General features: G+C 32.2%; 1 protein-coding gene, 1 long non-coding RNA gene and 2 other non-coding genes across 8 annotated transcripts in view; 3 read left to right on the forward strand and 1 right to left on the reverse strand.

Annotated features, from left to right (window-relative positions):
• Positions 1-389: 389 nt before the first annotated feature.
• On the forward strand, positions 390-455 carry LOC127699286 (small nucleolar RNA U54). Its single transcript, XR_007981163.1, has one exon. It is a non-coding gene; the product is annotated as a small nucleolar RNA U54 (small nucleolar RNA).
• A 2,797-nt stretch (positions 456-3,252) lies between these two features.
• Positions 3,253-3,319, forward strand: LOC127699285 (small nucleolar RNA U54). The gene has a single exon (XR_007981162.1). It is a non-coding gene; the product is annotated as a small nucleolar RNA U54 (small nucleolar RNA).
• A 2,747-nt stretch (positions 3,320-6,066) lies between these two features.
• Positions 6,067-13,422, forward strand: part of LOC127737672 (uncharacterized) — a 139,422-nt gene continuing 132,066 nt past the window's right edge. The window contains exon 1 of the long non-coding RNA XR_007999740.1: positions 6,067-6,220. This is a non-coding gene — a long non-coding RNA (uncharacterized LOC127737672). The remainder of the gene's footprint in view (positions 6,221-13,422) is intronic.
• LOC127737650 (bifunctional glutamate/proline--tRNA ligase-like) overlaps positions 9,402-13,422 on the reverse strand; it is a 107,903-nt gene continuing 103,882 nt past the window's right edge. For all 5 annotated transcript variants that reach the window (XM_052248509.1, XM_052248506.1, XM_052248505.1 and 2 more), the window contains 3 exons: positions 12,926-13,086; positions 11,581-11,724; positions 9,402-10,988 (listed from right to left, as the gene is read on the reverse strand). In XM_052248509.1, coding sequence (XP_052104469.1) covers positions 10,832-10,988; positions 11,581-11,724; positions 12,926-13,086 — 462 coding nt within the window. In that variant the 3' untranslated portion in view covers positions 9,402-10,831. The remainder of the gene's footprint in view (positions 10,989-11,580; positions 11,725-12,925; positions 13,087-13,422) is intronic.

Raw genomic sequence — 13,422 nt, forward strand, 5'->3', positions numbered from 1 at the left:
TTTTGCAGTAGAGTATGTAAGAATACTCATGGTCTGATAAGAAAATATGGCTTGAACATGTGTAGGAGATGCTTCCGTGAATATGCTGATGACATTGGATTCAAGAAGGTAATTAAATACCAAAAAACATCTCAATATTACCACTCTAGTCGTGATGATTTAAGAAAATGTAATGAAATATGTAACGGTTAGAAAAAAGTTTAACCCTGTATAATACAATACTATTGTATCTCTTTCAGGACTGGATTGGAAAAAAAGGTCATTGCAAAAAACAATAATTACGCAATGAATGTATAAATTAAAAACTGAGAAACAGCAAAATTTGTTCCCTCTCCTTTTGAATGGTTGGAATACTAGCATGAAAATTAATGTTGTCCCATTATCATCAATGGCAATGAGGATAAAATATCAGGAAATATACATGTCTGTATAATATACGCTATACTGAGCCTTATATTGATGTGTTCAATAATGTCAAGTGAACATGAAATGGTTTAGAAATCCCGAAAAAGGGGGTTGTACTAAATTTTTGCAATATGAGGCATTGAAAAGTCTTGAAATTGAAATTCACACAATTATGGAAATGAAGTTAAAAATTCATCTTTATGAAAAGAAGAGTCAATGACTTGAGAAATGGCACTTCTGTAAAAATAAATCTAATTTATGGTGGTCTATTTGAAAGTCTGCTTGAAGAGGCATGCTGAAAATAAAAGAAAGTGTTGTCTACTATTTTGTTATTGCATGTCAAAAAGTGAAAACCTGTAACATTCATGAACAATATAGTTAAATGGAACCACAAGAAATTCTTAGAGCACACAAATATAAACTTTCTAATTAAAATGGTGAGAAATATGTGAGAAAAAATTGTTAACAAAGAATAAATAATATTGTATATCTTTCAGGTCTATATTTGAAAAATTTGTCATTACAAAAAATCAAAATAAAAACCCTAACCCTAAATGTGAAAATTAAGAACCAAGGAACAGCAAGATTTGTCCCCTCCCCTTTTGCATTGAAGGAATACTCCGATGATAATGAATGTAATTGAATTAACATCAAAGCCAGTGATAGTGTTCCCTAGTAGAGGTTTTGACGTGGTATGCAGGGGTAGAAATTAGATAAAGACCATTGACTTGCCCTTCAATATCTATTTAGATTAACTTGCCCTACGAATGGGGAAGGCTAAGCTTAAGGCAGGGGTCTAGGGGTAAATGAAGCCAAATCCTGCATTCTAGACCTCTCCTGGCAGATGATTTCAAGTTTCCATACACATTTTTTTTTAAACAAAACTTTTACTTTTACAAAAAAATTTCAAATGTACATGTAGAAATTGACCCAGTTGTCAAATTTCCTGTAAAAAATGTGCATTCATTCTAAACAATGCAATTGTAATTTATTTTGGCATTTTTTACATTTTACAGCAATACTATAAGAGCTTGTTTCTACAGTAACATTGAATGAATTTGAAACCTTTAATTTTATAAAGAGAGTCAACCTGTTGAAGACCTTGTGGTGACCTCTGAATGTTTGCTGCTGTTGTTGTTCCTAGTGAATTAGGTGCATCTGGTCCATTTTCACTGAACTAGTACACAATTTTATTTAGGGGCCAGCTGAGGACCACCTCCGGGTGCAGTATTTTCTCGCTGCATTGAAGACCCATTGGTGGCCTTCGGCTGTTTTCTGCTCTTTGGTCAGGTTGTTGTCTCTTTGACATATTCCTAATTTCCATTCTCAATTTTATTTAATACTCTTTATTGTAACTAACTGACAAGTTCAAATTGCAATAGGTAATTGTTCACTGCAGAAATGATCACATTTAGTGTGCTCAGCTGTAAGGTAAAGAATTGAAGATTTCTACTTTCATTTTTAAATCAACCCAAAAGTTGTTTGCGTTCTGATTGGATCGTTGTATCGACTTCCTTAGACGATAAGTAGCGGAAATCCCTGAGCAGTTGTGACTGGACAATCTAAAACGCCGGTGCTCAATGGCTTACACATAGGAATTGTCGACCAATAGAATTATTTGGGGGAAACCAAGATGTTTACGATTTTCCAGGCATGCGCATATGAAAAAAATAAAGACAACGAAAAATAGTAATACAATAATACACACACCTCGGAGAAAATAACATCTGACATAGTTGTACACAAACACAATATTTCAACTTGCCCAGCGGACAACTATTTGATGGGTTTCACTTGCCCGCTGCAGATTTTACTTGCCTCTGGCAAGTGGAATAGCGCTTATCTCGAACCCTTGGTATGACACCATGCCACTTTTCGGTTGTATCTTAAAAATCCCCACAGTAATTTAAAGATTGGTTCTGCGATTAATTCAACCATCTCAAGTTATTTCTCTTTAATTGAAATAAAAATGTTAATGGACAACATTTTTTTGAATTTAGTAATTATGTTTAACTTTTTTTTAACTTTTTTAAAGTGAATGTCATTTGTTTATATTTTAATATTATGTATGACCAATTTGATTAAGTGCATTATTAAAAACTAAGGAACACCTCACTTTTTGAATTTTAAGTATACTAAGATGATAATGAATGTTGTGGCAATAACATCAAAGGCAATGAGGATAAAATATCAGGAAATATACATGTCTGTATAATATACGCTATACTGAGCCTTATACTGATGTATTATTGATAAATTAAATAGAATTGCCTATTGAGGGGGGGAGGGGGGGAATTCAAAGAAATGCAGTGCATGTTTAAAAAAATGTTACAGCTTTTCTTTAAAAGCATGCAAAGCAAACCTTTGATCAACTTGCTTGCTATGTTTGTTTGGATGTTTGTAAACAACAGGTAGGTAGCCTATTTCAGTCTGTTTACTATATACTGGAATTTGATTGGACAATAAACATTAACATCATTTAAATGTTAAGTTTCACATTGTCTGTCAATTTTTATTGTCCAATCAAATACCAGTATATATTAAACAGACTGAAACTCCGCCTACCCTTTTGTTTACAAACATCTATAAGCAAACATAGCAAGCAAGTCGATCAAAGGTTTGCTTTGCATGCTTTTATAGAAAAGCTGTAATCCTGTAATTATACTTTTGTTTATAGTATCCCTTTCAGGACTATCTTACTGTCATTACAAGAAAAACAAATTAATTCACACTAAATGCATAAATCAAAGACTGAGAAACTGATAAATTTTTTCCTCTCCCCTTATGAACTGTATGGACACCAAGATAATGACGAATGTTCTTGCATTAAAATAAATGTTACATCAAAGGCAATGAGGATAAAAATATCAGGAAATATACATGTCTGTATAATATACGCTATACTGAGCCCTTATAATATTGATGTGTTCAGTAATGTCGAGTCAAGTGAGCTTAAGCTTGAACTTGAACATAGTAGCTTATAATAATTGTTACTGACTCTAGGGGTACAGGTCTTGAAATCCTTGAAAGTAGGAATTTAATTATTGCAATCTTTACTTAGTTATGAGCACACATTGAACAAGATAGAAATTTAAAAAAAAAAAGAATTATATACTGTCATTTATAAAAATAGTCAGTCCTTGAAAAGTGTTGGAAAAATGAAAAGTGTATCAACCCTATACTAATAGTATTGTATCCCTTTCAGCATGTTCTGGACCATTTTGGAAAAAATTGTTTTTGTTAAGGTGACTGGGAAATCCTCCAATTTTAGTTGAATGATTCAAATGTTTTGTTTTGGGGAGAGGGGGAGGGGGGGGGGGGCTTATTTTTTTGGTGATGTATGAAACAAACATGATCTTGTCTACAACTTTTTTGGCTTTGCTATATTATTTTACCCTCGCCATGAAACTGAGAAAGAACCTTTAAAATAATCACGAACTACATTTTTCTCATGGCTGATCAATTTTATGTTTATGCATTTATGTCTTTGTAGTAGGCTTTTTACCAATAGATCTTTTCAATTAGCGTGTACACATCTAACCAACAGCATTTTATAGAAAAATACAAACATAAATTGTGTATTTAAGTCTATCTGCTCTTAAGTATAAAATGCAGAGGCCAATCTTGATTATAAAGAGTGAACTTGTTAAATACTGACTAAGGCAATGAGGAGAAATACAATGCAGGAATAAAACATGTCTGTATAATATACGCTATACTGAGCCTTGTAATCAGTCAAGTACATTTATAAGTTATTTGAAGTCTCTATATGTGAATTTGTTTTCAGATGACCCTGTCAGAATTTATAACTGGGCATTTCTTTAATATCAAATGTTACAATAACATTTTTATTTGCATAGCGTTGGCCATTAATATTTAAAGTTAGTATTGTCTGTGATAATGGAAAATGAAATCTAAATTTCCTATTTTCTTTTTCAGTTGGACTAAAGAAGAAAAAGGACATGAAGATGGACATGGTCAGTTTGACAATCCATTTTAATGCATCTCCATGATGGATTTATGTTATGTCAATAAAATGTCCACTTCATAATCTTATTCTACTTTGTAACAATCCATTAAATATTTTTTGTTGGAGATGAGTGTCGAAGAATGTGAGACAGATTGGTATCTTTTCTGGCAGCAGTCTTCGGTTAATGCCTAAAGCTTCATGTTTCAAAAAATTGATGAATGGGATGATCCATATCTGGTATATGGATGCTTATAGTCTAAGGTTTCTGTTTTGCATATGTCTGTCTTCCTTGATCTCATTTTCATGGTTTGGTTATGTAGGTCTGTTTCACAGATACTTTAAGTAAGAGTTAATCTATGATTGGTATGTAGAACAAGGCCTAATGTATGTCAGTCATTAGGACTACATTATGGTTTGCAAATCCATATGTCTGAGGAAATGAAATTTGAAAGATATGATTACATGAAGTGAATAGTTCTCTAATATTGATTGATTATGGGTTGTTTAATGTCCAGTGGCAAATATTTCATTCATGTTTAGGATGAGAACATATTAACAATACATTCAATACCGGTAGTTGGCTACTGTAAACCAGGTTGACTGGGAAATTTGGAAAAACAAAGGGTAAATTGGATGGGGACTGAAATGTAAACTTGCAACAGGCCCCCTACCGACCCCTAAAAGAGTAATTTAAAGGAGTTTTAACATGCTGAGAGCATGACACACACTACATGTGGCATCAGATTTAACGTCATCATTCTGACAAGAAGAGGTTGTGAATTTATACATCCTATACAACCAAACAGACGCCCCACTTTTGGAAGTGCAAGTAGTAGTGTTCGATCTTCAGACTTAAAAATCGGTATTTGCTGCTGCTCCTCTAGCACACAGCATTCAGGAGTAAGACCTAAGATGAGATAGCCCAGAGTTAGAATAATGTGTCTATTTTTTGTTTCCTCTGTATCTGACAAATTGTTGTCAGATTTAACGGTCTTCATTTAACACGAAAAACCTTTTCTTTACAAATCTTTAAAGATTTCCACTTGTCTAATGCACCAATGAAGCTTTTGTAATGTTTAACATGCTAGTTCACAGTCTTGGGAAGATGCATGTATATCATCCTGCCCAAATTCTGAGCCGACCATTCTTAAATTTTTCAATCACTTCGGAGTTCAATGCTCCTTACAAAAGCCCTTTACAAGTGTAGTAACTTAGGGTGACAATTTGTCATCAAAAACAGCAACCTTTGCCTTTTGTAATCTCTGATTGGATGAACTTAAAAAATCTTCTCAGGAACAACTGAATTAATGGAAATCAAACTTATTCTTGTGAATGACTTGAACAAGTATTGCTATTTTGGTGCTGATAGAATATCCATGACTGGCAGCAGAGTTGACTTTGAAATCTATTGGAAATAACATATTTGATATTATTCTTCTAAGGAATGGTTGCAGTGAAAACGAAAACAAAGCTTGCAGAATTTTCTCTAAAGTGTAGTAATGAAGTGTTGTTAAGTCCTTACAAAAAGTCCAATAAGGCTTCAAAGGTCAAATTCAAAGATCTTTTTATAGAATTATAAAGCAAACTTTCGACATAATTTCCTGTGATGCATATATATAAATTGGCATTGCCTATTTCTCTTAAGCCTTATAGATCACTGAATGTGAACGTTTGAAATGAAAACCCAGTTTTTATACGACAGCAAAAAAATTTTGCGGTCGTATATTGGTATGACGTTGGCATCGTCTTTGTCCGAAGACACATTGGTTTTCGCACTCTAACTTTAGTTTAAGTGGATGGATCTCTATGAAATTTTACCATAAGGTTCAATACCACAAAAGGAAGGTTGGGATTAATTTTGAAGGTTAATATGGTACCAACAGTTAAGGAATTAGGGGCCAAAAATAAGCATTTTTGTAACTTCCAGACATAACTTGTGTGTTAGTGTATGGATCTCTCTGACATTGTACCACAAGGTTCCATATCACAAAGGGAATGCTGGGATTGATTTTGGGGGTAATTGCCTCAAAATTTAAGGAATTGGGGGCAAAAAACAAGCATTTTTCTAGTTTCATGACAATAACTTGTAAGTGTATGGATCTTTCTGAAATTGTACTACAAGGTTCCATATCACAAAGGAAAAGCTGGAATTGAGTTTGGGGGTAATTGCCCAAAACGTTTAGGAATAAGGGGCCAAAAATAAGCATTTTTCTAGTTTCCAGACAATAACTTGTGTTCAAGTGTATGGATCTCTCTGAAATTGTACTGCAAGGTACCATACCACAAAGGGAAGGCTGGGATTGAGTTTTGGGGTGATGAATCATAAGGGGGTTCAAAAAAATTTGGGGGAGGGATTTTGTTTTCCTTTTTTTCCTTTTTTTTTCTTTAAAATTTTCCATTTTAAATTGGTTATTTCTGATTTATATATAAAAGCAAATAATAATGATATGGTTTGAATAGGTAAATTAAAAATTTATAAGTTCTTAGACCACATTCATTCTGTGTCAGAAACTTATGCTGTGTCAAATATTTAATCACAATCCAAATTCAGTGTGTATCAAGCTTGAATGTTGTGTCCATACTTGCCCCAACTGTTCAGGGTTCGACCTCTGCGGTTGTATCAAGCTGCGCCTAGCGGAGCATTTTATTAGCACAAATGATAGCCAAAACTATTACATTGTTAACTTGCAGAAACATCACAGATATTGTATATAATATGTCAAAAACAAATTACAGCAAAAAGAAAGAACTCGGGTGCTTCATAAGGGTCCAAAGCAATTTCCTCTCCTTTAATGGCAAGCATAATGCTTCTCATGATATATAATAAGACCGATACTGGGTCTGGACCTGTCTCTTTAAAACTATCTGCAAACAGGTAGTGGCTGCACCGCTAAAAATCATTACACTCTACAACTCAACACTATCTAGCTGCAGACCAAATATAAAATCATACCCCTACATAACAAGAGTGCACATGCTGAAATGTCTCGCCTACTTTAATGACCATTGATTTTATGTTGATAGTCCTACATATAAAGTTTTACTACAAGTATCACATTAACATTTATGATACAAGAAAATGAGGTCAAGGTCAGATAAACCAAGCCAGCAATACATGTACACCTTTAATACAATCATTCCATACGCAGAATATAGACATAGTATAAAAGAAACAGACCAAACCATGGAAATTCTATATTGACCAATGAACCATGAAAATGAAGTCGAGGTCAGATGAACCCTGCCAGACAGATATGTACACCTTAAAATCATTGCATGCATCAAATATAGTTGACCTATTGCTTATAGTATCTAAGAAACAAAGTTAACCAGGAAAACTGAACATTGACCAATGAACCATGAAAATAAGGTGAAGGTCAGATGATACCTGCCAGACAGACATATACACCTTGCAATCATTCCATACACCAAATATAGTTGACCTATTGCTAAAAGTTTTTAGAAAAACAGACCAAAACACAAAAACCTAACATAAGCAATGAACCATGAAAATGAGGTCAAGGTCAAATAAAACCTGCCAGACTGACATCTATATCGTTAAATATTTCCATACACCAAATATAGTTGAACTTTTACATACAGTATTAGAAAAAACAGACCAAAACACAAAAAATTAACATTGAGCAATGAACCGTGTAAATGAGTTTAAGGTAAAAAAAAAAAACCTTCCAGACTGACATGTACATCGTAAAATATTTCCATACACCAAATATAGTTGACCTACTGCATAGAGTATTAGAATAAACAGCTGCGCCACGAGCACATGATACGCCCGTCGTCTTGTGTGAGGTTTTATGCAATAATCATAAATCGTTTCTGAGATACAGCGCGACATGTGAAACCCCCCCCTTTTTTAATAAAAAAATCAATAACTCTAAAATAAAATTTTGAATCATCACCAAAAAGTATACAGATCTTTAGATTAATATAACTAAGAAGTGTGTAAAGATTTAAGCAATAATCATAAATCGTTTTTGAGATACGGTGCGACATGTGAAAAAAACCACCCCCCCTGTTTTAGTTACAAAGTCCTGTAACTCAAAAAGTTTTAATCTTATTTTCACCAAAAAGTATACAGATCGTTTGACCATCATAAGAAACAACTATGTTAAGTTACATGAAATTTGGATAAGTCGTTCTCAAGTTACAGTGCGACATGTAGACGCCGGACATTTGAATACCATAATATGTCCCGTCAAAATTTTGACGGGCGTATAAAAACAGATCAAAACACAAAAACTTAAAATTGAGCAATGAACCGTGAAAATGAGGTCAAGGTCAAATAAAACCTGCCAGACTGACATGTACATCGTAAAATATTTCCATACACCAAATATAGTTAACCTATTGCATACAGTAATAGAAAAACAGACCAAAACATAAAAATTAAACTATAACCACTGAACCATGAAAATGAGGTCAAGGTCAGATGACACCTGCCAGTTGGACATGTACACCTTACAATCATTACATACACCAAATATAGTAGACCTATTGCTTATAGTATCTGAGATATGGACTTGACCACGAATACTTAACCTTGTTCACTGATCCAAGAAATGAGGTCCAGGTCAAGTGAAAACTGTCTGACGGGCATGAGGACCTTGCAAGGTACGCACATACCAAATATAGTTATCCTATTACTCATAATAAGAGAGAAATTAACATTACAAAAAATCTGAACTTTTTTTTCAAGTAGTCACTGAACCATGAAAATGAGGTCAAGGACAATGGATATATGACAGACGGAAACTTCATAACATAAGGCATCTACATGTATATACAAAGTATGAAGCATCCAGGTCTTCTACCTTCTGAAATATTAAGCTTGATATGCCATAAGGAACAACCAAATCACCTATTTGTAAGTTTAATAGATACCAATCATGATTTGGTAGTCTCTTTATGGAATATCTCTGTCATAGACGACCACTGATATGTTCTTTTTGTCATAGCTACAATCCTGTTGTATGTAAAATTAAGTATAAAATAACAAGATTAGTAACGGAGTATGAATTTTTATTGATTCATCTTTTAATAAATTACCACTTGCAGTTATACTCAAGTTGACAACTTGCCGCTTTTTTAAACATGATCAGAAGAACACTTGTTGCCATAGCTACTTTGACATATATGGCTATGAATACTGTAAATTCAGAAATTATTGCGTGCATTTATTATTGCGATTTTTGTGGAAAGGACAAATATGTGAGATTAATTATTGCGATTGCAAGAAAATCTGCATACAGTTATTTATATCAGATATCAGAATGCGAGTTCTTATTATTGCGATACTCACTCAATCGCATTATTCGCATTAATAAAAACCTCGCAATAATTTCTGAATTTATAGTATCTTAATATAATCTGCATATCAAAATAACTTTAAATTAGAGAGAAAATAATGTGCTGCAGCTTTCATAAATGCAAAAAAAAATATATATGCCGTAAAACAGAACTGGAAAACAGTTATACATCAAGAAACAACTGTGTAAGGTTTCAAATACTGGAAACTAATTATATGGATTGATTGTTGTCTGCCTAATGTCCAATGGCAAATATTTCATGAATTATACATAAAAAATAACCTTGTGATGTTTCAAATGCATTTGTCTGGTGTTTAAAGTTCATTTAGAAAGCAATCTTGGGTAAGAAATGTTGGTAGTATGACAACACTGACTTAAATCTATAACAGTAACAATCTTATCAAATATATAGTATAAATAACATAATTCTTTGTCAACATAAGTAGATTATTTGGAAAAGTAACAGCAATGCCTTACTCATTCCATATTTGGATTTCAAAATAAAACCATTTTTTATCAAGAAAGCAAAGTTTCAAAATGTCTGTATAGTTTATATAATATCTAAAAAGTTTATAGTTTATTGCTTAATACATGAATTTGTGACACAATTGGAAGCTGAAGTAATTGTAACAGATAATAAACTACAATAAAAGAATCATGCAGGAATATTCCAGTCATAACTTTCTATAAATAAAACAAATCTAACTGCACTTATCAAGCTTGAATGGTTTAATGAATCATTTTGACTTTAATTGATAATTTAGTCTCTAAATGGGTATATTTTCCCTAAGCTGTCAATTTTGCTGAGAATAAACTAAAAATTAAGTATTCTCATAATTTTATAGAAAGTACGAAATTTCCTTTGTATATTGGATTCAGATCTGTGTGTGTTCTACTCAATTCACACCTTAATACTTAACAGCAGATCCATTTAAAGTGTAGAACAAAATGTAAACTATGATATAATGAACTTCATCTTAAATAGCAAGACAAACAAAACTAACATATTTTTTTTTTACTTAGCCTATGTTGAAGTCTTTACATATTGTGATTCTTTTAATTATTACCTAAACATGCAATATAAAATGTGTATTGAACAAAGTATTTGGATCTAAAAGCTTGTAAGTTTTTAATAACTTCGTCCAAACAATGTATAGAATTGTGGTTTGTCTTTACAATCTGGATGTATACACTTGGCTCCTGATGGTAATTTCTGAGGTTGTTTGAATGGTATACATAATCCTTTAGCTCCCATAGCAGGTGCCCCTTCTTCTACAACTACATCTCTGTAAATACAAAACATGACAATATATTAACAGCTTACAAAATGTACTAGTTTGATTATACTGAAATAGGACATAGTTTGTGTTAAGTTTTTTTAAGTTGTAGAAAAGAACTTGTGTTAAAGTTTACATATTACACATTAGTCATAAGTATGTCACATAATGAATTCTTTGGAATAATAAGAGTCGAGGGCTGATATCAGATATTTTTAAGTAGAATTAAATTATCCTCCAAATATGTTGTTGACACAAATCCCTAAGTAAACAGAAACTTCAACTGTAACATATTCAACCCCTTCCCATAATTTTTATTTCTCTACGCAAAACACTTGATTAACAATATTATGTGGGGTAATTCCAGCAGATAACATGAGATAGCTCTATGATATTTCAATTTTTTTTTTTTTTAATTTTTTTTAGTCGTTCTTTTTTTTTTATATCTACAGCAAATGTATTTTTTGAGAACCTTCTTAAATGCAATGCTCCTAATCATGATAAACAGTAAATCTGGGGTCATGAAAGATTCATGATATCAACTGTTAATTCTTAAAGACAGTAAAAAATCAATTGCACCTATATACATAATTGATTATACCTTGCACTATCCTTCTTGATCTTGTCTTCACAATCAATCCTTCCACAGAATGGTGCTTGTATAATCTTTTTCTTATCCAACATATCACAGAAATTAGTCCAATCATGAGCTATTGTTAAATGTTCATCTAAATCTGACTTTGCTCTGCAAATGAATGAATAAGAGGATGAATATTTAACTTTGTTGATTTGACTGTGGTTTTTCTACAGCAGTTGGTTAAAATATCTGACCATTATAACATTATATAAATATCGAACCGTAACCACTCATTACCAATCGAAAGTGGACTTTGGTATAATTATGACCAATCAGAAAGAAAATGTAATATCTGCAATATGGAAGAAATAGGCGACGAATATCATTACATCATGAAATGCCCTGCTATAGAAATCGAAAGGAAAATTCTCCTTCCATCATACTATTATATAAGACAAATACCGCAAAATTTCACTCTCTGTTTAATTCAAAAAGGATTTCAATATTAAGAAGACTGTGTAAATTTATTAGAGTAACAAATGAAAAAGTTAGTGCTTCTGGTTAATGGACATTTTATTATGTATCTATTTCTATCTCTTTATTTTTTATTAATATCACATTTCTGGGTTTCTTTGTTTTTTTGTTTTTGTTTTTTCTATTTTTGTATTGTCTTTTGTATAAATTTACTCCATGTATCACCTTAATATGTATGTTAAATTATTATGTTTCCTTCTCCGTACCTTTTTTAATTGTTTTTAGAGAATAAAGTATCTATCTACCAGTTGAACAGTTTGATTTGATGAAACTAATTGCAGTTTTGTCAGAATTTTGAAGGAACTACAATTGTGGAGAGAAACACAAATAATCTTCTGTATATGTACTGATTTTGTGTCATGGATGGATACTCTATATCCTTTGTTTTTCTATTAAATCATAGTAATGCAAAAATAAGACAACATAGTGTATTAAAAATAATTTGTCAATCAGTTTTAGAAGTTAGAGTACAATAAATCATACAATCTTGCAATTAATCTTGCTTGCAGTAGTCAAAGTAACCATCCTTTTACCTCATTTTATGAAAAAATTGGAAGTTTTTGAGAAAATCTTAAAAAGTATACATATTCAATGTGCTGAAAATCAAACTTCAGATTTCAAACATGAGTTTAAATACAACTGTATACAATGTCCATTCCTATTTCAAAATTCAAAAACAGTGTTTTAGAAATTTTATATTTTTTTCTCGTCTCTGTTTTGGTAACATCCCCTTCCTTTAAAATTTTTGGTGAAATCAAGGTTATTTGAAGTTTGTTTTTTTCCTTCCTATGTATTCCAAATATTTCTAGTGTATTTGGTATTGAGTAATCCTTACTTTGAATACAGATTATCTTGTATTTTGTCTAGCAATGTCTTTAGCTGACTGACTGCATTATCATTCTTCATCGTAACTTTTTCACCAGTGTCTCTTCTGACTGCTACAAACTGGTTGTTCTTTATATCACGTGGACCCAGTTCTAAACGGATTGGAACTCCCTGTCAATTTACAAACAATGATATACAAAAGGTCAAAAATGCAATAACATTAATTTGTATATAAAAATAAGAAGATTGGATATGATTGCCATTGAGACAACTATCCACAAGAGACCAAATGACACAGAAATTAACAACTAAAGGTCACCGTATGGCCTTTAACAATGAGCAAAACCCATACCGCATAGTCAACTATAAAAGGCCCCGAAATGACAAATGTAAAACAATTTAATCAAGAAAACTAATGGCCTAATTTATGTACAAAATAATGAACGAAAAACAAATATGATACACAGCAACAAATGACAACCACTGAATTACAGGCTCCTGACTAAA

The sequence above is a fragment of the Mytilus californianus genome, unplaced genomic scaffold (genome assembly GCF_021869535.1).
Source record: "Mytilus californianus isolate M0D057914Y unplaced genomic scaffold, xbMytCali1.0.p SCAF_4, whole genome shotgun sequence".
In the NCBI taxonomy this organism is placed as follows: Eukaryota; Metazoa; Mollusca; class Bivalvia; order Mytilida; family Mytilidae; genus Mytilus; species Mytilus californianus.